The 26,754-nt window shown below is 41.3% G+C and overlaps 2 protein-coding genes across 2 annotated transcripts in view; both read right to left on the bottom strand.

Moving 5' to 3' along the window:
- Positions 1–26,754, bottom strand: part of wdr76 (WD repeat domain 76) — a gene marked incomplete at its 3' end in the record, with an annotated part of 89,876 nt that overhangs the window by 41,129 nt on the left and 21,993 nt on the right. Inside the window, exons 13-15 of the mRNA XM_084308218.1 lie at positions 1,102–1,278; positions 528–626; positions 9–101 (exon numbers count right to left, since the gene is read on the bottom strand). Of these exons, the coding sequence (XP_084164344.1) occupies positions 9–101; positions 528–626; positions 1,102–1,278 (369 nt within the window). The remainder of the gene's footprint in view (positions 1–8; positions 102–527; positions 627–1,101; positions 1,279–26,754) is intronic.
- Positions 11,906–26,459, bottom strand: LOC311223925 (uncharacterized protein). The gene is made up of 7 exons (XM_084308700.1): positions 26,345–26,459; positions 25,954–26,116; positions 25,453–25,542; positions 23,826–23,872; positions 20,889–20,967; positions 15,414–15,496; positions 11,906–12,120 (listed from the first exon to the last, which is right to left on the bottom strand). The coding sequence occupies exons 2-7, from the start codon at positions 26,101–26,103 to the stop codon at positions 12,093–12,095; spliced, it is 477 nt and encodes a 158-aa protein (XP_084164826.1). The 5' UTR covers positions 26,104–26,116; positions 26,345–26,459; the 3' UTR covers positions 11,906–12,092.

Raw genomic sequence — 26,754 nt, forward strand, 5'->3', positions numbered from 1 at the left:
CTACTCACCTGGAATAGTTTGATGGAAGACAGGAAAACCTGGTTGCGTTTGATGTTCTCTAGGCGTTCCAGTTCATACTCCGACAGACCTCTGTGTTCATCCTGTGTTGAACACATAGTGGGGTTATTCACAAAGCTTACAGTCAGGTTTAGTACGACTATGGTAGTAGAGTGTGTTCATGCCCAATGCTCCTTTTTCAGCTGGCAACCAGTCAAATGATTGAAAACACAAAATATGTCAAGAGTAAAAAAAAAAATTGATACATTTTGTCTGCTTTTGAAGACATGTTTCACTGCACTAGTTCCCCATTAAAGGGATAGTTCAAATGTTTTGACATGGGGTGTTAAAATGTAACAACAGCCGAGGAGAGCGTCCAGAAAAACACAAGTTGCCCCTCCATTTCAATTGATGACATTTGTCGGAATCAAATCAGTACAGTGTCAGATGACAGAAAATGTTAGCCTGGAGTGAAAATAACCAGAATTATTGTACGAGTGAGGATAATAAATAAAGGGTTTAGTACTTACAAGCGTGTCCTCCACATCACTCATCTCAATGTTAGACTCAACCTTTTTGACCTTTCGCTTTTTCTGGAACTTCTCATCACTTGGTTCACAGAGTGCTCCCTGGCAAGGCAAATTATTAAGACATACTTAATTAGTAAAATTCTAAAACACAACAGTGTCATCAGGAGAAAATAATATTAGGAAAAACTCAACATTGGATTTTCAGTAGGCCCAACCATTTTAAAAATGCTTTTGCTGCAGTGGCCATTTATAAACATGTAGACTAAACATACTGTATTTCTGTGTATAGGCCAATTACTCTACACATCTATACCTGTCCTGTACATACAGTAGACTGCACAACTAGGTTGTTGATATGAAAGTTATAATATGATTCACTTGCTCACCGTGCACACACACACAACTATTAACAGCTGTAGATGTGTATGTTATTAGGGATATGTTGTACATTTGATAATAAATTGTGATTTATATAATATTTTCTATTGTTATTCCATTTACATTAGTACACTCTTCATTGTGGAGCTGATTAGACAATAAAGTTCTCCATCTTCATCTCTTTCCACCACCTCACCTTTCTCTTCTTCACAGCTTTTCCAGGAGTGTTTTCTTTAGAAGAGTAGTCGAGACGTTTAGGTCCCCGTGTCCCTTCGTTCTGTAGGACAACCTCTGGGTTTTTGTCGGACAGTCGGACTGAACGTCTGACTGGACGGTCAGCCTTGGTGTTCTCCGGGCCCGGAGGAGTCATTTCCTGGGGTCAAATAAGTTCATCTTCCATGTTCAGCTCGTTTAAATAAGGGCCACTTAAACAAAAAACAATATTTATTTTTTGCACATAATGTCACAAATCCCAAGATTCACACATAGTTATAGTTTGGAAACCTCCATCAGTGGGCACTGAATCCTTGTATTGTGTGTTAACTAAAGCTCAATGTAATGCTGTAGAAAGAAATAGACAAGGATTGCCATTCCTCCATCTACATAATTCCATTGAGCTGTAATTTACACAATGCAAGGAAACAGTGTCCTCAGACGGCATCATGGGAGGAGATATTCAAACTCTCAATAAATGTCATACTTAGTGTGCAAAACAGAATCTTGGGATATGAGTGAGATTATGTGCAAAATAAATCAGTGTTGATTTTTTGGTGAAGTGCCCTTTTAAATACAGCTGGTGAATCACAATTCTAACAAGATAATTTTAACAGATATAGAAACTATTTAAATGTATAAAAGTAGGTTTTTTTATGCTTTTCAAATGAGATTATAAAAGTGAGTTACAATTATGAGGTCAAATACTCTGCATTGGGGCTGTCTTAAATACTTCAAAGCTTCGTTCGATGGGCACGGGATTCAAACGGGAAAATAAAATTTGAATATATATAAAATAAAATAAAAATAAATGTCTTCATCCCCCCCCTCCCACCTGCAATCTTGCCCCTCCAATGCAACGAACGTCATACGCCTCATTAACTCTGCCTCTCTACAACAAGCAATGCTGTTTGTTATTTAAGATGAGGTCGGACTCGGCACTGACAGATGTGTGTTCATTGTGCTGCTTTTATAAAGCCTCAAAGTCCCACAACATAAGATAAAAAAAGTTTATTTACAAAAAAGTTTTATTTTTTTCTATCTTGAAGCTTCGAATTTAAATCTAATCTCGGCCCTGAAGCTTCGACGGCCAAAAAAGTATTGCATCAACATCAATTTACCGTACTTTTCGCACTATAAGCCGCACCTGACTATAAGCCGCAGCAGCTAAATTGAATGATGTGTACATATATAAGCCGCACTGGACTATAAGCCGCATGTGTTTTAATGTTTAATTACCATATGTAAGGAGTGGAGCCTGCGGCTTCATTTAACTCAACACGGGAAACCTCACCCGGCCCGGACACGGAAAGGATTGACAGATTGATTGCTCTTTCTCTATTCTGTGAGTGGTGGTGCATGGCCGTTCTTATATTGAGCTTTAAGTTCCCACCTCTACAGAGAATGACTCCCATTGGGACACAATACTGTCGGACAAATAACATTAACTCATTTACAAGTTGTATTAAGTTTAGCAAATAAGGGAACAGATAAATAACATTTCAATGCAGTAAAAAAAGCAATATTTTGATTTTCGGGTTTTGTCCGCATATAAGCCGCACCGTTATATAAGCCGCAGGGTCGAAAAAAGGGGAAAAAAGCCGCGGCTTATAGTCCGAAAAGTACGGTAGTTAGATCCGTTTCCCCTAGGATTTTTTTCAGGGGGGGGTGGTAGGCCCCCAAAACGACTAGTGTTTTAGCGGGGCGTGTGTGTCACGGATACATGGTGTCAACAGTGTCGTCATAGATGCGCGCAGTAAGGCGGTTGTTAGTATCGGTGCATTTCTCTACACTTGCTGAAATGAAACGATTGCACATAAATTAGGTAAATAAATATTAACAAGGTGATTGATTGAATGAAAATTGTATTAACAGATTGCAGAATGGGTACAATACTGTACGGCTCAATACACCTGACCAGAGAAAGACTTTCGTCTTGTTTACATCAGGGTCCCCCATTTTCAATTCATAATGAATTGTAAGTAAGGGTGCAATTAGCACCGTGCAATCCATTCTTTGTGGATCTAGCCCTGAGACTTGTTACGCGCGATGCTAGTCAGTCTCGGAGTTGTCTCGGAATGGATTTGGTAACTTTTTTTCAGCGTCTCTGTAGACCATGCCGCACCACTGTTTTAATGTCTCAGTGAAGATTGATTTATATGAAAACCGCTTTATGTATAATTTAGCTAGCTCGCCAACGTTACTTTTTTGTATCCACTTTTTTCTCCTCTTTTTCTTCCATCCCAATTCCAATGTGCCAATTCTTCCCTCCCCTGTCTTGAACGTTGCTCGCATATGCCCCCCACTGGCCGGTTGTAGGGAGGATAGAAGCCTTGCATCACGTGTCCCCTCCGGTACACGAGGAGGCGTCACATCTTTTCACATGCCAGCGCGGACTCTCATTGGCGAGGTGTAACGTGTGGGAGGCTCACACTACCCCCGCCATTTCCTGTCTCTGCTGTGCAGGCGTCCCCAACCGACCTGTAGGAGTCGCTGTCCACAACGTCCAGATTACCACCCATCGACTTCCACCCCCTAACTCTGCCAATTGAGTTAGTATGACGGCTGGTCCAAGCCGGAGGCAACGCCGACAGCCGGAGTCGAACCCGGTGTCTCTTGCGTTGGTGACGAGCGCGCGGGGGGGGGGGGGGGGGGGGGGGCTGTACATTGGAGGTGGTTGGGTGGGTGGGGTGGGGGTTGGGTAGGAGGGGTGGGTGGGGGAAACTGTACAACTGTACAAGCAAAACTGTACAAGCAAAACTGTACATTGGAATATTGACAAAACCATACTTGTATTCTTGGGTTCGGTAATTTACTGTACATTGGAGGGGGTTGGGTTAGGACATTTACAGGGGCCAGTTTCGAATTGCAGTCTCCCGTAGGTGTTCTTTGAGAGTGGTTTTGAAAGTGGGTAGTGATTCACATTCCTTTACAGCTTTGGGTAGGGTGTTCCACATTGATGTGGCATAATTGCGAAACGTGTTTAGTCCCTTGTTTGAGCCGAATTTGGGTTTAACATGATTTGTGGAGCTCTCTCTGGTGTTGTGAACTTGTGATCGTGGTATTCACTGACCTTTGGGAAGTATTTTGACATGTACATGGGTACCTTAGTCGTGTAGTGTGAATGAATTAATGAACATTTTATTTAACAGATTGCAGAATGGGTACAATACAGTACGGCTCAATACACACAATTGTTAAGGGGATGCAGACCAGAGAAAGACGTTTGTCTTGTTTACATCAGGGTCCCCCATTTTCAATTCATAGTGACATTTATGACATACACAACATATATGACATCATGACATTTATGGCATAGGGACATACATGACATACAGGTATATAGTACGGTTACATTTGTGACATATATGATATGCAAATATACAGTACTGTTACCCATAGATCCTGACAGAGTATGATGGGGATGAGACTGTACAGTAGGAGGGGGTGTGGGTGGTAGAGAAATATACATACGGTGGGGAGAGAATATATACATACGGTGGGGAGGGGACTGTCTATTAGATGGGGGTGGGGGGGTTTGGACATTTACGGTGGCCAGTTTCGAATTGCAGCCTCTCGTAGGTGCTCTTTAAGAGCGGTTTTGAATGTGGGTAGGGATTCATATTCCTTTACAGCTTTGGGTAGGGCGTTCCACATTGTTGTGGCATAATTGCGAAACGTGTTTCGTCCCTTGTTTGAGCCGAATCTGGGTTTAACATGATTTGTTGAGCTTCCTCTGGTGTAGTGGTTGTGGTATTCACTGACCTTTGGGAAGTATTTTGACATGTACATGGTACCTTAGTCGTATAGTGTATCTTGTAGACCAGGCCCATTGCAAGTTGCTGTACTCTGTCGTCTACTCTAAGCCATCCTAGGTAGTCAAAGTGGGCAGGGGTGAGGTGGGTTCTAGGAGTAAGGTCAAGCAGTAGTCTGACCAGTTTGTTTTGTGATGTTTGTAATCTTGTTTTTAGCGCCTTTGAGGTGCTTTGGTACCATGAGGTGCAAGCATAGTCGTAGTACCCTTGAATGAGTGCTCCTGCCAGAGTCTTCAGGGTATTCTTGTTTACCAGAGTGTGTGTGAATGTGAGAGTGAAATTCAGTGAATGTGTGAGGGAATGGGTAAAATATGTGAGTAACAAATTGTAAAGCGCTTTGGATAAAGCGATATATAAAAAAAGCAGCCATTTAGGAACTGCCCTAGCTTTAATCTCTGCTGCAGGAAAATAGTGTTCATCTGCTCGTCAAATTATAAGTCACAAGCAATTGATCTCGTCTCTGAAGCGATTCGTCCATGGAGTGGACCCCAACATGTATAGTGTGTAGTGATATATGAATAACACGGAAGTCAATAGGTGATGCCTGTACCACCAAGACACTAAACGTCATGTTCACTTTCACTATATACCTGGCTGTATGTCATGTATGTCCCTATGCCATAAATGTCATGATGTCATGTATGTTGTGTCATAAATGTCACTATGAATTGAATATGGGGGACCCTGATGTAAACAAGACGAAAGTCTTTCTCTGATCTGCATCCCCTTAACAAGTGTGTATTGAGCCGTATTGTACTGTACCCATTCTGCAATCTATTCAATAAAGTTCTCATTCATTCAGTTCTACACACAGCATTTGAACCCTTTCACTACCACACACACTACCAAATGGTTAACCCTTTCACTGAGACAATACAGAAGGTTAACCCTTTCACAACCACACTACAGAAGGTTAACCCTTTCACAGTTAACCCGTCTGTCTGTAGTGATGTTCTCTCTTTCTTACACAGTACAGTAGTACGTACCATTTGTATGTCTTGTATGTCATAATCTCTTGAATTGAAAATGTAAACAAGACGAAATTATCCTCGTAGTAGTTGTTTGTATTGAGCAACGTATTGTACCCATTCTGCAATATGTTAATAAAGTGTTCAATCAATCCGTTTAGGCTCGACACTGATTTTCCAGTCAGTGAAAAAACAGGGGTGAGGGTGAATGAATGAAAACTTTATTTAACAGATTGCAGTCATAAATGTATAGATGTAGCAGTACTGTCTATCTGTATGTCATGTTATTCATATGTCATATAATGTTATGATGAATTGAAAATGGGGGACCCTGATGTAAACAAGACGAAAGTCTTTCTCTGGTCTGCATCCCCTTAACAATTGTATGTATTGAGCTGTACTGTACTGTACCCATTCTGCAATCTGTTAATAAAGTTTTCAATCAACCAATCAATCAGAATGGGTACACTACAGTACGGCTCAATACACCAGAGAAAGACTTTCGTCTTGTTTACATCAGGGTCCCCCATTTTCAATTCACATTGAAAGGGGTGCAAATTACCGTGTAAGTCCCTCACCTGTAACAAATGCAATTGCACCACATCGCGTCGTGTATCTTTTGTAGTCATTTTAGTCGTAAATCCTGCTTCTTTAGTAAAGACTCGTCCTTCTCCTGGTTGCTATACTAACATCCATTTAAATGGTCCCGCCACATAGGAACTATAATAGAAGGAATGGTCACCACGTCAGAACCAGCGTTATATGCTCCGTTTGGGTCAGTTCCATTGAAGCCTGGCTGTATAATTTAATAAAAAATATACCATCTAGGAAATATAAATCAACCAGTATATCAAACGTTAGCCAGTTAACAATGTAACAAATTATCGATGATTCTGACATCCGAGGGAATAAACGAGGATGACTGATCTTTCTGATCCCATTCAACTCAATGTGGGACAGACTTGTTTCCACACGCGTTCAGGCGCTACACGGTGACGCGCTAACCATTCCTTCTTTTATAGTTTCCTTGCCCGCCACGCGGAAATGGTTGGTAACTAGCCGCGTTATCTTTTTCCGTAGCCGCATTTCTGGCAAGCCGCTCTCTGATTGGCCGACGCCTGTTTCTACACTGGTTAAGCTTAGGCACTCTTCGAAGTTGGTTAAGGTTAGAGTTTGTCTTAGAGCATGGCGATAGAACGCCAGGTAGTTTGCAGGCTGTTTGACGCGGAATGGGGCAAAGACACCTAGGATGGCTTAGAGTAGACGACAGAGTACAGCAACTTGCAATGGGCCTGGTCTACAAGATACACTACGCGACCAAGGTACCCATGTACATGTCAAAATACTTCCCAAAGGTCAGTGAATACCACGATCACAACACCAGAGGGAGCTCCACAAATCATGTAAAACCCAGATTCGGCTCAAACAAGGGACTAAACACGTTTCGCAATTATGCCACATCAATGTGGAACGCCCTGCCTAAAGCTGTAAAGGAATGTGAATCACTACCCACCTTCAAAAACACTCTCAAAAAACACCTACGTGAGACTGCAATTCGAAACTGGCCCCTACAAATGTCCTAACCTAGTTGTACAGTAAATGACCAAGTAAGGCTTTGTCAACATTCCAATGTACAGTGTAAAATGTGTGTGTGTCCCCTACCCAACCCCCCCCCCCCCCCCCCCCCCACCTCCAATGTACAGCCCTCACCCAACCCCACCCCACCAACCTCCTCCAATGTACAGTTTCTACGCCAAATGTATATACACTCCTTTTCTGGACACTTTTGTATCACAAACAGTACTGTATTTGCAAATCTGATATGTCATAAATGTATAGATGTAGCAGTACTGTCTATCTGTATGTCATGTATGTCATATATGTTATGATGAATTGAAAATGGGGGACCCTGGTGGAAACAAGACGAAAGTCTTTCTCTGGTCTGCATCCCCTTAACAATTGTATGTATTGAGATGTACTGTACTGTACCCATTCTGCAATCTGTTAATAAACTTTTCAATCAATCAATCAAACACATCTCGTCACGCGATTGGGCAAACGCGTCAGTGGCCAATCAGAGAGCGTCTGCCAGAAATGCGGCTACGGAAAAAAATAACGCAACGCCTCCCGCGTGCCTCTGTGTTGTGCAGCGTCTCTACAATTCGTAGCCGCATTTCTGCAGACCCCTCTCTGATTGGTTGAACTCCATTTTTGCAGACCCCTCCCATTTCTGCAGACCAGACGCTGTTGTGCAAGTGGGGTCAAACAGTCGATTGGTCATTCTCTTCCCACGCATGACTGACAGCTGGCGTGGGCGGGTCTTACGGGGGACGTATTTCCGGCTGCTCCCGTCTCTGAATTGATTGAAAACTTTATTAACAGATCGCAGAATGGGTACAGTACAGTAGAGCTCAAAACATACAATTGTTAAGGGGATGCATCATGCAGACCAGAGAAAGACTTTCGTCTTGTTTAAATCAGGGTCCACCTCTAATGTATTTTTGTAAATGTTTTCATTCTTTGGAAAGTTTTAATTTTTTAATACAACAGATACCCAAGATCCAATCCTAAATGTAATGTGTATCTAATTGAAAGACAAAAAGGACCTATTTCTGAAATACTATGACAGGCTTTTGAAATAATGCCTGCCCCATCTTTTTTTCTTTCATCCCTGAGTCTTATTCATGTATTTTATTGCCATCGTTCTTTGTTGTCACATTTTGTATTAGTGATGTTGTTTCTTTTATTTATATGACAGGTATGGCATGTGTTGCACCTGTATTGCAATGTTTATTATGCCAATACAGTTTTGTTAAAGGAAAAAGGAGTGTGTGGATTCTCTGCAACATCAGGTAATTTACTGTAGTGTTAGCAATTTGGCTTAGAAAACATCAAATCCTTTAATGAAATGTAATTTCCCTATTAACTCCACATGCAGCATCAAGGACACATTACTGGTAACCGGGAAAGGAAAACACTGTTAATTGTTGCCATAGGTGAGGGGGAAAAGCAAGAGGCTTGTCAAAATTCAAGAGATGTATTTGTTATTTGGGGTAACATGAAGATAAAATTAATGTGTTCAGAGTTTGTCACACCACAGAAAGATTTGTTATTAACCACTCTGCCAAATGTCTATGTGATTACAAATGTTAATAACAATTATAAAACCCAGCTCAAAAACATCTGACCTGGCTGCTCAGACCATTTCTCAGGATTGTGAGGATGTGGTCAGATCAAGCTTGATTGACAGCTCCCTTTCAGCTCAAGTGCCATTTTATTTGTCCATTCAATCAATAAAACGTTTTGCTATAAACTACCTAATGGACCAAACTCGATTAGACCACCAAATGTGTTTTTATTTAACTATACCTCTCAGAGTATGGCACTAATCTTATTAGCATTTTCCCTTCACATACATGAAACGGTCAGTATTAGCTTAAACATTTAGATTAAACAAATCTATCTATCAAATGGACCCTACTTGGTTAGAAAGCTTTTGACCAACTAACACACTAGGTTAGACCATGCAAATCTGTGTCTTTATTTGACTATACCTCCTGGAGTATGGTGATAATTGTTTTAGCATTTTCCATTCACATACATGAAACGGTTAGCATACGCTTTGCTACTTCAATTAGCCTATGCTTTTATTTACTTGAATATAGACTGTTTTACAAGTTTACAACTACTAATGGTGAGTAAATTACAGTTACAGGCCCACTGTATTTTTGTACTTAGCAAAAATAATTTACTAGCTAGCATTGTTGTGATAATTTACTAGCAAGCATTGTTGTGATAATGAGGAGCAGTGTTAAATCATGGATGATGGCTGTGTGTAGCCTGATTGATTGATTGATTGAAAACTTTATTAACAGATTGCAGAATGGGTACAATACAGTACAGCTCAATACACACAATTGTTAAGGGGATGCAGACCAGAGAAAGACTTTCGTCTTGTTTACACCAGGGTCCCCCATTTTCAATTCATCAGGACATATATGACATACATGACATACAGATAGTCAGTACTGCTACATCTATACATTTATGACATACCAGATTTGCAAATACAGTACTGTTTGTGATACAGAAGGAGTCAAGAAAAGGGAGTATATACATTTGACGTAGAAACTGTACATTGGAGGAGGTTGGGTGGGGGGGGGTTGGGTACACTGGGATATTGACAACCATACTGGGTAATTTACATTGGAGGTGGGTGGGGGGGGGGGGGCACATTGTATAAACAAGCAAAACTGTACATTGAGGGGGGGGGGACTCTGTACAAACAAACAAAATTGTACATTGGACTATTGACAAGACCATACTAGGTAAATGACTGTACATTGGAGGGGGTTGGGTTAGGATATTTACAGGGGCCAGTGTTGCATTGCAGTCTCCCGTAGGTGTCTCTTGAGAGAGGTTTTGAAAGTGGGTAGTGATCCACATTCCTTTACAGCTTTGGGTAGGGCGTTCCACATTGATGTGGCATAATTGCGAAACGTGTTTAGTCCCTTATTTGAGCCGAATCTGGGTTTAACATGATTTGTGGAGCTCCCTCTGGTGTTGTGATCGTGGTATTCACTGACCTTTGGGAAGTATTTTGCCATGTACATGGGTACCTTGGTCGTGTAGTGTATCTTGTAGACCAGGCCCATTGCAAGTTGCTGTACTCTGTCATCTACTCTAAGCCATCCTAGGTTGTCAAAGTGGGCAGGGGTGAGGTGGGTTCTAGGAGTAAGGTCAAGCAGTAGTCTGACCAGTTTGTTTTGAGATGTTTGTAATTTTGTTTTTAGCGCCTTTGAGGTGCTTTGGTACCATGAGGTGCAAGCATAGTCGTAGTACCCCTGAATGAGTGCTCCTGCCAGAGTCTTCAGGGTATTCTTGTTTACCAGAGAGGAGATCCGGTACAAGAATCGAGTTCGTTGGTTGACTTTTTTTATTACATTGGATGCCATTTTGTCACAGGAGAGATTAGCCTCTAGGATGGAACCCAGGTAGGTAATTTCATCTTTCCTTGTGACAATATTGTCACCCACTGTAACTGAGAAGCCGTCGGTCTTGCTGAGTTTGTTATTTGAACCGAAGAGAATGGACTCTGTTTTGCCCATGTGTAATGATAGTTTGTTATCAGCGAGCCATATGCAGATTCTGCCTAGTTCAGAGCTGAGGGTTTTTTCAACCTGTAACTTGTTCTTGTCAGAGACCAGCAGGGCTGAGTCGTCCGCAAACAGGAACAAGTTGCAGTCACAAGCTGACGACATGTCATTTGCATAAATTAGGAACAGTAGCGGTCCTAGTATGCTTCCTTGTGGAACACCACAGCTCACTGTGAGAGGGGGGGATAGGGTACCGTTTACCTCCACCATCTGTTCCCTGCCCTCAAGGTAGGATTGCATCCAGCTCACTGATAGACTATCAAAACCAATTGCTTTTAGCTTGTCAATCAGAATGGAGTGATTGACCGTGTCAAAGGCCTTTTGTAGGTCCAGCATGACCATGCCGCAGTATTTGCCTATGTATATAGCCTATGTTGTGCGAGTGTCCGGTAGATAGATTTGTATTATGTTGAGAGAGAACTATGTATCATGCACGTGCATCAAGCCAAATCAGCTGGGGAGAGTGGTTTTTCTCAGCACAGATTTGATTTATTTATTATTGCAAATGCTGATAAAAAAGAAAAACAAAACTGCACTTGAAGTAATGGCAAAAACTATTAATTTAGACTAGGCTTCTAATTGAGACTGGCCTTTACTTGTCAAAATAGATATATCTGGCCAGTAAAAGGGACTCTGCATTTAATTGGGACTAAATTAAGTTATACGGTATTCAGAGACAAAAGAACACAAGAACAGATAAACAAAGTAAATAAAATGCATTAAGCAATTTCTTTCTTTTTTTTGAGAGGGGGATTCATAACTGAAACTCAGTCCTAAAAACACAATCCCCTGCTTCTTAGTTGCAGCTGCATGTTGTGAACCATGTCAGTCAGTGAAGACATGGAGGTTTCCATAGTCATCACCCCCCAGTAAGGTGTTCCTACTGGGATGGAAGGCCAGTGTGGTGACGAAGTGCTTTCCCTCGAGGAAGGAGTGGAGCAGCTGCCCGCTGTGGTGGAACACCTGCGTTGTAACTGTCTGTAAGTAGTGGCCACGACATGCTGCTCACGGCAAAGCAGTCATCCTGCACCCCGTCTATGCCAATTTGACTTGGGCAGTTAACCTACAAACAGATGTCAAAATGGTTAGTACAGTGTATATATGATGAAGAATAGGACATAGTAAGTAAGTAAGTAAGTAAGTAAGTAAGTAAGTAAGTAAGTAAGTAAGTAAGTAAGTAAGTAAACTTTATTTGTAAAGCACCTTTCACAGATAAAATCACAAAGTGCTTCACAGAAGTAAAACATAGCAACAGTTACATAGAGATGAACGCACTACACATAAAACAATTCTGACACATCGTAAGCATAGGCATAACATAAGAAAATTAAATAATTAAAAACGAGTGCAACATAAATGTCAGTCCTAAAAACATAGGAAACTGCCTCCTTGAATGACATCAAGGCCTGGATGTCATCCAATTTCCTGAAGCTAAATAACAAGAAGACTGAGCTCATGGTTGTGGCCAAGCAGTCACTGCTCCGGAAGGTTGGAGATCTCCTCCTAGAAGTGGATGGCTGCTTAATCCACCCTTCCCCAGAAGTCTGCAACCTGGGTGTCATACTGGACTCCACCCTCTCCTTTCATTCCCATATAAAATCAATAACTAAATCAGCTTTTTTCCATCTCAGGAACATTTCCAGAGTCCGGCCATCTCTCCCGTCACCTCCCGTCTCGACTACGCAAACTCTGTTCTCGTAGGGCTACCCATGCAATGCCCTGAACAGGCTACAATACGTCCAAAATTCTGCTGAAGGTCAAGACGGTGCTGAATGAGCTCAGTGGCACATGCCTGGTAATTTTAGTATGGTGTTATTCACCGTCAAAGATGATTTAAAAAAAAATTATATTCTCCTTTTGTTCATTACAATTTAACAGACACAATCTTTTTTTACACTGGGAATCCATTCCCTGAGATCCATAGATGTCCCTAGATACCAAGAACATGCAAATGGTCCTTGTAGAAGTGCAGCAATCTTCCATTTACTTAGGTATGTATTTTTAGGCAAATTTTCTGAAAATATGGCAAACTTTTTCCTATGAGGGCCACATAACTTTTCCCTTCTCTGGTGGGGGCCGGGGTCAGTTTGTAACAGAAAAAGTGTGACGATCGCAGGGATGCCTAAACGTAAACATTTATTGTTTTCCAGAAAGCCACACATAACCAAATATTAATAACCCTTTCCAGGATCTTCACAGAAAAAAAAAAGTCAGGAAATAAATAATAACACTATTAATGAAATAAATAACACTATTTATGACATAAATATACAGTACCTACAGACCACCTAGCTCTAGCTCTGTACTATTTAAAAGCACAGTGCAGGACACACTCAAAGGTTATCGCACCTCAGAGATGGCAGTGGACATGTATGACAGGACAAAGGCCATACTGTATGTAATGGCCTTGGGATTGAGGAACATACTATTAGCCAAAGGAGGAAGCAGAAAAGGATGGGCGAGTATGTAGTTGAGTCATCTTGTGGCACAAGCTCAGACCTCAGCTTAGGGGTTCAGCTGAGACAGAGACTGTTCTATCCAGTCCTCGGCAGAATGCTGCAAGAGCTTGAGAGCAGGTTCTCATGAGTTGGAGAACAACTTATGAGAGGCTTACAGGCATGTTATCCAGCCTCAGACCAGTTTCTCTCAGTGGAATTGCGGCAACCCCTCGCCACACATTACAATATCTAACTACTGCCAGAGGAGATCACAGTTGCAAAGTGTTTCCTGGCCAGGACAGGCAGAGATGCAGTCCCTACTATCCAAAGTGTCTTTTCCCTCCTGGATGATGATGATGATGATGATGATGATGATGATGATGATGATAATAATAATGCATTTTATTTATAAGGCGCCTTTCAGGACACTAAAAGAAAAAGTCCACAAATCGGTGAATGAAATAATTATAGGATCAAATGAAAACTACTACTTACTAAAAATGGATGTTTAAAAGTACTAAAAACCAACAAAAAATATCATCATCATCATCATCATCATCATCATCATCATTTATTTATTTATTTATTGCTGCCATCTAAAATAATTAGGGATGTCCGATATTATCGGCCTACCGATATTGGCATTAAAATGTGATATCGGAAAATATCGGTATCGATTTAAAAAAATAAATAATAATAATTTGAATTTTTATTTTTTCATTTCTATAACCTTTTTTTACCCAGGCAGGCAAGTAAGAACAAATTCTGATTTCATTTATTGTCAAAAGTATGCATAATGGTGTGTTAATTCCACAACGAGATATGTAATGTTAATTACCTGAAATTATTCAGTATCGGTTGATATCGGTATCGGAAATTAAGAGTTGGACAATATCGGTATATCGGTATCGGTAAAAAAGCCAATATCGAGCATCCCTAAAAATAATAATTAAAAAAAATAAAAAGTCTTTATTTTTCAAGCTCCGGGGCTCTAGGGGGCCGGGCCAAATGTGGAGGCGGGCCGGACTCGGCCCGCGGGCCGTAGTTTGGGGACCACTGATGTACATGCATCTGATGAGCACTATTACCGGTACTCAGTAGTATTTATATATTTTATACCCAGTTTAAATCACCTGTGCATTGTATTACTATTGCACTTTACTGTTACATTTGTACTCTGGTTAGATGCCTTGTACTTGTGCTGTATAATGACAATACATTTTAATCTAATCTAATTCTGATCAGTCACAAATAGCTTTTGAATATTTATCCCCACTACCAGAAATTATGCAATCGAGATTCCCACTGTGGGGAATTCACAGGGGTCAGCACAAGTGCAATGCTTAGCCTCTCCCTTATAAGGAGCTAGCGGGACGTTTCCTGTATGCAAATTCAGGTGTACCAGAACGCGCTTTGAGTTTAAAACCTCATAGCGTCCGACGGCCCTCATACGGGTATACAGTATATTGCTCCGATGATGTTGGGAAACCCGGTGATGGTGTAAAACCCTCTCTTGACCTTGGCCTGCTGTTCGTTTTGGGGTACTAAATAGACAACAGTACATGACAGAATAACAGGACATTCTAACTGTGTCATTACATTACATTCTGGGTCATCTTAAAAAAAAACATATACTGTATAAAAAAAATATATAGAAAAAACGTACCCAAATCGGTAACACTTTATAATAACACTCAGTTATAAGACATTTATAAGGTATTTGTAGATAATGAACTAATCATGAACAAACCATTTATATACATTCGTAAATGATTATTAAATCATTTATAACTATATATATATTTTTCATTATCAACATTGTTTGTACTTGATTTGTTCATCATTAAATAATGTTATTTAATCTGTAGTAACACATTTGTAGATGCTTTGAAAAATGGATATGAAAAAACGACTATACCTCCTGTGGGAGCAGGGAGGGGTGTATGTCATTTTGTCACCAGTGGTGGTGGGTGTGTCTGTCTGGAGGTGTGGGTGCGTCACCTGGGAAGAAGGGTAATTAATATCACCTGTGCCTGGGAATCACTCAGTGTTTGTTTGTTACAGAGAGAGGGTGAGGGCAGGGTGCCTATATTTCTGTTGACCGCATTACGTTACTCAGTTACCATCGAAATCCATGTACCATCTGCAAGAGCATGTAACCGAAGGCTAAAATAAACACCCTTGAATTGCAGCTACGGACTCTATGACTAGGCCTGGATGTCAATTCCACTATGAATTGAAAATGGGGGACCCTGATGTAAACAAGACAAACGTCTTTCTCTGGTCTGCATCCCCTTAACAATTGTATGTATTGAGCCATACTGTATTGTACCCATTCTGCAATCTGTTAAATAAAGTTTTCATTCATTCATTCACTCAGGCTCATTCATTGGACTCGCGTGTCGGACAGATCTCCCTGCCCAAGCCCTCTCAGCGGCTTTTTACTTGTCACTTTAAAATAGTCTCATTACAGTGTCAACAGAAAGGCTACGGATCCCATGTAGCGCTTCGCTGGAATTGCGCATAGAACGATGAACCACTCAGCCACTTTGAATGCAAACCGTGAGTAAAGGAAAACACACAAAAACGTGAATGAATGGCAGCGCACGGCAGCGCACGCAACCTATGGTGTTAACTCAGTTCATTCATACTGTGTTGACGGAGTGAGTGGATCGCTCGTTTACGCACATTAAGTGGCGGACGTGGATTATTGACTCATTTATTTCTGTTGCTCGACTACTCAGACAATATTTGATTGCTTTCGTGAATGGAAAGTAGCGAAGCTGGATGTCAATATGAGCAAATTAAATGCTGGTTCAAATGTCGGTGAATTAAATGCTGGTTCAAATGTCGGTGAATTAAATGCTGGTTCGAATGTCAATGGAGCTGATGATGAAATTGTTAAAAGGAAATTCACTGAAAAGGCCTTGGCGAATTAAATGAAGCTTCAGAAAGCCTGTCATGCAAAAGTGAATAAGATAAAGGGTGTCATCACTGCTTTGAAGGAGCTCATGGTGAATGATGATAACGCTTCACAGGTGCAAACTCAGCTGGCTACTTTGATGCAGTTGCATGACAACACAATTTCACTGCATGAGTCATTCATGATTTTGATACCTCAGGAGGAGCAGTGTAAACAAAATGCATGGTTTGCAAGCATCAATAAAAATAACAAAGGATTTATCGAGGATGTGAAACAATGGCTCTCTGAAACAGACATTTTCAAAACATGCAACAAAGGACATGGAGACTCATGAGTGTAAAGATCCTCCAGGCTTGTGGTTGGGTGAGCTACAGCTTAACAAAATATCCTCAGACATGGAGCAGAATGTCTTGTCTGGAAAGATGCAGGATGAAATTCTGCCAAATGACAGCATCTCAAATATTGGAAAAAGAGGACATGGTTCACAATCTAGGTCGTCCACGACTTCAAGTTCCTCTACTTCCCGTGTTAACGCAGAAGCTGAAATGGCTGCTCTCCTTACGCGTCAAAGGTTGCTTAAACACAAACAAGATCTGGACCAGCAGGAGAAGGAAATAAGGAAGAGGAAAGAGCGATTTGAGCTTGAAGTGGAGATAGCAGCCTCACAGGCTAGGATTGATGTATTCAGAGCCTCAGGAAGCAATGTGACTGGGAGCATATCTAAGAAACCTGACGATAAATGCTGTTTCCATTTGAACAACATGGAGAGAGGGGCCCATGCTGTTCTCAATATTTATGTGGATTCATTTGTGCCTTGTGGCCAAGGAGAAGTTGATAATCTAATCACAATGACATCCAAGTCTCATTCCACTAAGCCAAATGAAAGGGAAAATACTGTGGATGTTGGATCTTGAATAATCCACCAGAGACCACCCAGGCTTGGGATGGCTCCTAATATGACGACTTGTGTCTCAACACCTCAGTTTGTGGCCGGTACACATGCTCATGTGTCAGTCACAGATGAAAGGAATAACTTGTTGTCCATAATGGCAAGACAAAACGAAATTACAGCTATGCTGGTGCAACAGCAGAATGTCTCGTCTTTGCCAAACAGAGATCCAAGTGTTTGAGGGAGATCCTCTTCAGTACCATGCTTTTATGAGAACTAAAGTTTTGAGTACAACATTGAAGAAAGGACAGGTGATGTAAGAGACTGTCTGTACTTCTTGGCACAGTACACCAGGGGGCAACCACAAGAGCTAGTTCAAATCTGTCAACAAATGCCTGCAGACAGAGGATATTACAAGGCAAAGGCTTTTTTGGAGGAACATTTTGGGAATGAGCAAAATATTGCTGCAGCTTATTTGAACAAAGCCCTCTCTTGGCCAATGGTTAAGGTAGAGGATGTCAAAGCACTCCAAGCTTATGGTCTCTTTTTGAGAGGATGTTGTAACGCGATGGATGACATACAGTACATGTCTGAGCTCAACATGCAAACATGCTGACAGTAATAAAGAAGTTACCGTACAAGCTAAGAGACAAATGGAGGACGGTGGCTTGTGATATTCAAGAGAGGCGTCATAATAGAGCTACTTTTCCTGACATTGTGGATTTCATTGAGCGCCAGGTGAAAATTATAGCTGACCCTGTATTTGGTAATATACAGGATACTCCAACCACAGTGCGAAGCAAAGCCAACAGCGTCAATACAACGAAGGAAGTCGTTTTGCAACTACAGTCACTTCTGTGGAGGGAAAGGACTATTATGCAAAAGGAAGGAGGCTCACTGGATGAAAAGACCTGCCTGTGTTGCGAGGATGAACAAGTACTGGAGTTGTGCCCGCTCCTAGAAAAGAGGGCACATGAGGACAAGATTGCCTTCCTGAGAGAGCACGGAATCGGTTTTGGCTGTTTGTGCAGAGGGCACATAAGTAAGGACTGCAGGAGGCGACTGTCATGTCATTAGGGCTGACCTTCGATTTCCTTTTTTGGAATTCGAAGATTCAAGGCCGAGATTCGATTTTAATTCGAAGCTTCGAAATAAAAATAAAATAAAAAATAAAAAAATTAGATTCTTTTTTTTTAATGTTGTGGGACTTGTACAGCACTTTGTTCAACTTTGTCAGTGCTGTAAAGTTTAAACCTTTTTAAATCTTAGACAAACGAAACAAGCAGCACAATGAACACAAATCTGTCAGTGCCGAGTCCGACCTCATCTTAAATAACAAACAGCATTGCTTGTTGTAGTTAACAAAGAGAGGCAGAGTTGATTTAGCAAAAAAAAATAAAAAATCATATATATATATATTTTTTTAATAATCAAAATTTATTTTCATATTAGAATCCCATGCCCATCGAACGAAGCTTCGAAGCTTTGAAGTATTTAAGACAACCCTAACAGACATCCTAGCATGCTTCACATTTACCCGAAGGACAAGGAGGCAGAGAGAGAAAGAGCAGTGGCAGCTGATACTGACACGGCAGTGGGCAGTGCTCTGGTAACGGTGCAAACTAGTGGTCTCACTGGGGCCGGTGAGCAGGACTGCAAACTATCCATAGTGCCAGTCAAGGTCAAGTCTAAAAAGGGCCATACCATTGTGGAGACCTATGCTTTTTTGGACAAAGGGAGCTCAGGATCATTCTGTACAGCAAGTCTGATGGATAGACTGAATATCTCAGGAAGAGCAACCGAGATTCTTCTATGTACTATGGGCCAGGAAAATGTTGTGGGATGTTGCATTGTATCAGACTTGGAGGTAGCGGGCCTGGACAGTGGCCTCTACTATGACTTGCCAGACGTCTTCACACAGAAGAAAATGCCTGTCAGCAGGAGCAATATACCACAGCAGCAAGATTTCTACAGATGGCCATACTTGCGTGGGGTACATCTACCTGAAATTGACAGAGACATTGAGCTTTTGATTGGCTTGAACGTACCTAGAGCTCTGGAGCCAGTAACGGTAATTCCAAGTGAGGATGGAGGGCCGTATGCTGTTCAGACCAGGTTGGGATGGACTGTTAATGGGTCATTGTCTGGAGGAGCAGACTGTGAACAACCTAGCGTCACTGCTAACCATATCTCAGTGGTGAAATTGGATGAACTGTGGGAGCAGCAGTTTCAAATTGACTTCCCTCAGTGCAGCCATGACGAACAGCTGGGTCCATCAAGAGAAGATCGACAGTTCATGGAAATGGTTGAAAACACTGTTGAGCTCGTGGATGGTCACTACCTCTAAAGAACGGGGATGTGTGCATGCCTGACATCGTGAAGCCTAAGACGGAGAGACAAAAGACGTATGAACAGGGAATGGAAGAGGCAAATAATGTGAAGAGCCTTATGGAGCCTTATGCCAATCACATTCGAAAGCAATGGAAAGAGATCAAAGCTAATATGGAAGAAAACAAGATGAAGGAGAAACAATTAGAAGAAATTAAAGAACAGTTTGAAAAGGATAAACAAGACCTAAGTAAAGGTCAAAGCACCCTGACCCTGGAACAAGCTGGAGTGGAACACATCAAAATGGAGATATATCTTCAAAGGGAGAATATGCTATCTGTCTTAGAGGACATGAAAAAAGAGAGTAAAGCATTAGGACTATAGATAAATGCAATTTTATTAACAGAAAACAAAGCAACAACCAATAAACATTGTTTATAATAAAAAGAAAAAGAGTCTTTTGACACGCCATATACAAGTAACCTGGGGGACACTAGGACCCAGGAGTATGTAGAAGGAGTCGCGTGAGACTTGATACTTGAAAGTTCACGTTTGTTGTGGTATTTTGTGGTATTTTGTGGTATTTTGGGGCACTTTGTGGTATTTCAGGGTATACTTTGGGTTATTTTGGGGCACTTTGGGGTATTTTGGGGCACTTTAGGGTATTTTGTGGTATACTTTGGGGCCCTTTGGGGTATTTTGTGGTACTTGGGGTATTTTGTGGTACTTTGTGGTTCTTTGTGGTACTTTATAGTGATTAGTAGGACCCATTCCAAATGCTATTTATAGAGTTTGACAACAATCAAACTCATGTCTCTATTTTACAAACTAAAAATTTATTATGAGTCATACCGAACACTTCGGTGTTGAAACTCATGAAACGATGCATGGAAGCTTATTCCGTCTGTTGCAGTTTTCCTATTCTACCACAGAGATATAAAGGTAACAGTCCAAGTAATGCTTTATAGAGGAAGATGTACCAATACTAGTGAAGCATACAAGCAGGCAGGGACAGCCAACCTAGCTAGCTTCTTGTACAAAATGCAGATGAGTGAGAGATCTACACTACAGCCAGTAATGAATCTTAGCGCACCATGATAAGTGGCATGCAGCATAAGCAATGAGGTAGAACAGGCATTCATGTACAACATGTCGCCATAATCGAGTACCGGTAAAAAAGTAGCAGCGACAAGCCTCTTTTTAGAATGAAAGGAGAAACAAGCCTCGTTTCTAAAATAGAAACCTAACCTTACCTTCAGGTCTTTCTTATTCTTGATGCGATCTGACTTCCGCAGGGGCAACACTTCTCTCTCAAGGCTCTCTTTAGACTTTCTGCATAGAAACATAATCAGCATTATCCTCCATCAACAGAGATAAGCTTGCAGTGGCCTTGGTGACGACCTGTGTTTTTTTTCTTTTTTTTATTGCTATTTTTGCACAAATCTTACAAATATTCAAAGATATATTTCAACAGCATAATATGCAAATTCCAAGATTATTTTTTTATTTTTCGTATAGACATATAAAACATACAAAAGACTTATACAGACATACCAAAAACAGACATGGAAATTATAAAAAAATACTTACAAAAAAAAACATTACTATATGTGCATATATAACCAAGATGCATATACGTTAATGCATATACATATATAATACAATATAAAGTATAGGTACCATCAGGTCAGATCCCATTTTTCACCTTCATCATTGATAATACTGAAACCCCACCTTAATCATTCATCCCCAGACCGTTCAGTCGGTGTAGAAAACTGTCCCATACCTCAGCGAAGATATCCTCTCTTCCTGCGACTCTATATGTCACCCTTTCATATGATGCTGTCCGGAACATTAGTTCCATCCATTCTTTAAAAGTAATATCAACAGGTGATTTCCAATGTCGTAATGCAATTCTACATCCTGATATCATGGCCATTCTATACCACATTCCCCGGTATTTAGGCAGTTTAATCCCTTTCGGTACTATACCCAAAACACATGCCATTGGGGCGTTATTTATCTTCACATTCAGAACCTTACTTAGGAATATCACAATTTGATCCCACATTTTCTGGACCTTCTCACATTCGTACAGCATGTGCAGTAAAGTGCCTGTCTCCTTCTCACATCTCCAGCAGATGTCACTGTCCCTTAATTTCAGTCTGGCCAGTTTACTAGGCGTCCAATAGCTTCTGTTCAACACTTTGTAAAAAATAAGTTGTGATTGCGCCTCCCGAGAGAATTTACCCCATTTGGACACCAGCTTCTCCCACATTTCCTCAGTAATATCCTCACGTACATCGTTCTCCCAGCTCAGCCTCAGACCCGCCAACTTGGGTGCATTGTATTCTCTTATAACATCATAGAATCTTGACGCACCGCCTTTCCTACGCCATCCTTTATAAAATATTTCTTGAATTGCAGTAATCGGGCCACACTTTGGCCCTCCCATTGATGACGATATACAATGTCTAATCTGTAGGAATTTATAGAAGTTTTTATTATCTATACCAAAATCCTCTTTAATATCCTCAAAAGGTAAAACCCCATCTTCCCCGGCTATATCACCTAGTACATGTATCCCCCTTTTAATCCAGTCGTCCCATATGACTGATTTCTTACCAATCTTTAGTTTTTTATTATTTTTATTTTTAGAGGCTCTTGTAGTCAGATATGGGCTATCACCAGTCAGCCTGTGCGATTGATTCCAAGTTTCCCTGGCAAACGCCATTAGAGGGTTCTTAAGAGGTATAGGTCTGTCTGATTGTGTCAGACAGGATTCCAGAGACGAGGGATACACCATTTCCTCCTCTATCTTGACCCAAGCAGGTGCCTCCTCAGTCGAGTGATTCAATTTGGAGAGCTGGGAGAGCGAGAACGCATAGTGATACCAGTCTAGCTTAGGCAGGGATAAGCCGCCATTTTCCTTTGCTGCATACATTTTGGCCCGACCAAATAGTGGCCTTTTGCCCCCCCACAAATATATATTAATGACTTTGTCATACTGTTTGAGTAACTGGGTCGGGAGAGTCAGCGGCACGACCTGTGTTGTTTTAACCCTCAGCCCTGGTCAGCTCCACCAATAACTGTAATGCTCGGTATAAACATTGACCTAGTGGCTGAAATTGAAAATTGCTCTGGAGTAATAGCACTTACTAAGCCAACCACTGTTTAAATCATGTAAATGTTTTCAACTCACAATTTAAAATGTGTTAAAGAATAAGGCCAGTGAATTTCTCATTATTTTTTATTTTCTCATTGTCAACACAGCCCCACAATGCATTTATCCTACCTACAAGTATAGTCCATCTAGCAAACACCATATTATCTCATATCCAGAAGTCATAGAACTCCATTATTGTATGGGCAAGGCGCTCGCCACGAATGACGGAGACGCTGGGCTTGCCTGTTCGAGCCCAGCGCTCCACATTGCTTTCAGTTTAGCTGGTCGTTCATACTAATACACATTGGCCGTATTAGGGGGTGGGAAACTGATGGGTGGGGATCGGGCGTTGTGGACAGCGACTCCTACAGGTCGGTTGGTGCGCCTGCGCAGTAGAATCAGGAAGTGTCGGGGGCAGCGTGAGCCTCCCACGCGTTACTCCTCGCCACTGAGAGATCGAGCTGCGCAGGTGAAAAGATGCGACTGCTGTTACCTCAAGTACCGGAGGGGACTTGTGCTATGTATGACTTAGTCCACATTGCAGCCGGCTTGTGGGAGGCAAGAAACAGCGTTCGTGACAGGGGAGGGTTGAATTGGATGATACGAAATTGGGATGGGAGAAAATATAGAAAAATGGGAGAAAAAGTGGAAAAAGTGAAAAAAAAAAAAAAAATCATTATTGTCTAAAGAAAAGGGTTAAAACTAGTCACAGAGCCGTATTGTTGCTTTGGTCAGCATAATTCATTGTTGCGATGAACATAGGAAATGCAATTTTTCCTGAACGCAAGTTTAATGAGCATGCTGTTCTATTTACTACTGTACATCAACCGATAGATTGATGGAGCTTGTTGCCTTTTGAAGTACATTTCGTAATAACTCCAATGCCCCTTTTCATATTAATACATTACAACACACTGGCTTTATTCTTTAACATCCATATTACAAAAGTTGATTTTGATGCAATCAAATTGTTTGGTTATTGTGTTAGTAGGCTACACGTGTGTGCCATCAGTCATCTGCTTACCTCTTAAGAACTCTCTTGGGCTTCATGAGTTTCAACTCCTCTTTTGCCTTTTGACACAATGGACCACAATGGAAATAAGTCTAAGGACTTTCTTGCACTATCCTGATATATTTGTATACTGTATGCACCTGTGTATTGTATTTTATTATGTCAAATAAAATCAATCAATCAATCAATCAATAGCTTTAGTCAATAGCTTTAGTTAAATAGCAATAGTTAAACAACAATAAACAATAGCTTCACACAAGAAGTATGATATGAGCATAGTGGTTCCAAATGGGAGATCCAGGGACCAGGGTATGTGAGTGTATTAGTAGTAGTAGTAGTAGTAGTAGTAGTAGTAGTAGTAGTAGTAGTAGTAGTAGTAGTAGTAGTAGTAGTAGTAGTATTAGTTTATTCAGTCATCATCTCACACAATACAATATACACCATCATTTAACAATATTTGATTTTACAGTGACTGAAAAGGTACAGACTGAAGCATAATACTTATATATGCCTGTCCTATATTCTTAACAAAAATTAAGACTCCAACAGTATTCTAAAAGAAAATAGCAAAAAAAACAGTATTATTCACCCTTGTAGTTTAAAAAAAGTAGGATTGCATCCAGCTCACTGATAAACTATCAAAACCAAGGCGGCTGGGTGGCGCAGCGGACATTGCGCTCGTCACCAACGCAAGAGACACCAGGTTCGACTCCGGCTGTCGGCGTTGCCTCCGGCTTGGGCCGGCCGTCATACTAACTCATTGGCAGAGTTAGCGGGTGGAAGTCAATGGGTGGTAATATGGACGTTGTGGACAGCGACTCCTACAGGTCGGTTGGGGGACGCCTGCACAGCAGAGACAGGAAATGGCGGGGGTAGTGTGAGCCTCCCACACGTTACACCTCGCCAATGAGAGTCCGCGCTGGCAGGTGAAAAGATGTGACAGGCTGCCTCCACATGTATCGGAGGGGACATGTGATGCAAGGCTTCTATCCTCCCTACAACCGACCAGTGGGGGGCATATGCGAGCAACGTTCAAGACAGGGGAGGGGAGAATTCGCACAGCAAATTGGGATGGGAGGAAAAATAGAAAGAGAAAAAGTGGATAAAAAAAAACGATCAAAACCAATTGCATCAGAATGGAGTGATTGACAGTGCCGAAGGCCTTTTGTAGGTCCAGCATGACCATTCCACAGTATTTGCCCGCGTCCACCTCTTGTTTGATGTGGTCGTTCAAATAGAGAAGGCATGTGTCAGTGGAGTGGGATGTTCTGAAGCCAGATTGAAATTCGTAGATTCGATTTTTTTCCGCTAGGTACTTTTCGACCTGTTCGTAGACTATTTTTTCCATGACTTTCGAGATGGAGGTAAGAATAGAAACAGGGCGGTAGTTGCCTGGGTCTAATTTGCTGCCTTTTTTGAAGTATTTGGGGACGTGTCCCTGTTTTATGGAGAGGTTTATTATGTGTGTGATGACTGGGGTGATGGCGGCTGCTGAGTCTCTGAGGAATTTGGAGGGGATGTTGTCATGTATGTACTCATGGCACTGTACGGAGCTTTGGATAAAGGCATCCATCCACTAAAGGGTATGTATTGCATTTAGGCAGTGAGTTTTGGCCAAACTAATGAGGACACGACCAACCTGGTGAAGTTTAATGGAGGACAGAAACTCGTGGTTACGTCTGATGTTGTCCAGGCGTTCCAGTTCATACTTTGACAGACGTGGTTCATCCTGTAGAAAACACATATCAGAAGAGTACACACCTGTACTTCAAAACTAGAAAAACGTTCATTTTTTGTGTGCTGCCTTTATACTAAATAGCATAATAGCTGTTTTTAGCTCCTGCATCTTAATTCAGTCGGTTATTACAAAATCCCATCTCCAGTTGGGCCCATTTATGACATTGTGCCATAACATATGGTTGATAAGTGCAGTAGTTAGGCTTTTTTTAGGATCTTGAGGAATACCTCAATTCAGCAGCCTATCATATACTGTAGGTCACCCTAACTAACTGGCCAACAATCTTAAGATTGTTGTTATTATTATTATTATTATTATTATTGTTATCATCATCACGATAATGCTATTCTTGACATTGTAGTTGCGATGCCAACATTCAATATGTTTCTCATCCAGTGTTACCTCTCTCTTCTTGCCTGCTTTCGGAGCATGGTGGGGGCCGCGCAGTTCAGGAGCCCCTCTCTCCTGCTGCAACCACCGACTGAAGGCTCTTACAGCTGCTTGACGACGAGTAGTTATTCGAGTTCCCTCAGGTGGTCCCTGAAGAGCCATGTCGAGCGAATGTCTGAAATAGAACTTCAGTTCAAGGTTCCTACGCATTTTCCATTTAGAACATCAAACTTTTGTCCAGACTTCAACTGTGCTAAGCTATAGTAGCTAAGTAACTCGTAGTTCTCAGGGGGAGAACAATAAGCGGTGTGGTGTGTTGTAGTGGTCAATTTCAAAACCTTCTCACGATTTATATAGTTATTATCTGGACATTATCAGGGGGGAAAACGTTGCAATAGCCTACCTTCTACCTTGCCCAACCTATGTGGACTTCCAGAAACGATGTTGTGGGACGTGTTCGCAGTTCGCACATGCGGTATCAATGGACAGTGCAATACGATTGGTCGGGGAAACCCGCACAGGTACATCCTACCCGTAGCCCTGAAGAACATGTTTACATTTATTTTACATTTTTAGGTAGTGGGAGAGTGTTAGTTTTTTACCTACTTGTTGTCCTCTGCATTCTCCTTACTCTTTGTCTCCCATCCATTGATTGAACATTTTATTAACAGATTGCAGAATGGGTACCGTACAATACAGTACAGTACAGCCCAATACACACAATTGTTAAGGGGCTGCAGACCAGAGAAAGACTTTCGTCTTGTTTACATCAGGGTGAGGGTCCCCCATTTTCAATTAATCATAACATGACTA

Source organism: Notolepis coatsorum, assembly GCF_963971535.1.
Source record: "Notolepis coatsorum genome assembly, chromosome: 2".
Classification (NCBI taxonomy): domain Eukaryota; kingdom Metazoa; phylum Chordata; class Actinopteri; order Aulopiformes; family Paralepididae; genus Notolepis; species Notolepis coatsorum.

Excerpts from the sequence above, each read along its gene's own strand:
- LOC311223925 (XM_084308700.1), bottom strand. The coding sequence starts at position 26,103 with ATGGCTCTTCAGGGACCACCTGAGGGAACTCGAATAACTACTCGTCGT. Across the intron at positions 15,497-20,888 it reads AGAATAAGAAAGACCTGAAG|GTGACGCACCCACACCTCCA; the intron begins GTAAGGTTAGGT and ends CCTTCTTCCCAG. Across the intron at positions 12,121-15,413 it reads CCTCCCTGCTCCCACAGGAG|GTTAACTGCCCAAGTCAAAT; the intron begins GTATAGTCGTTT and ends ATCTGTTTGTAG.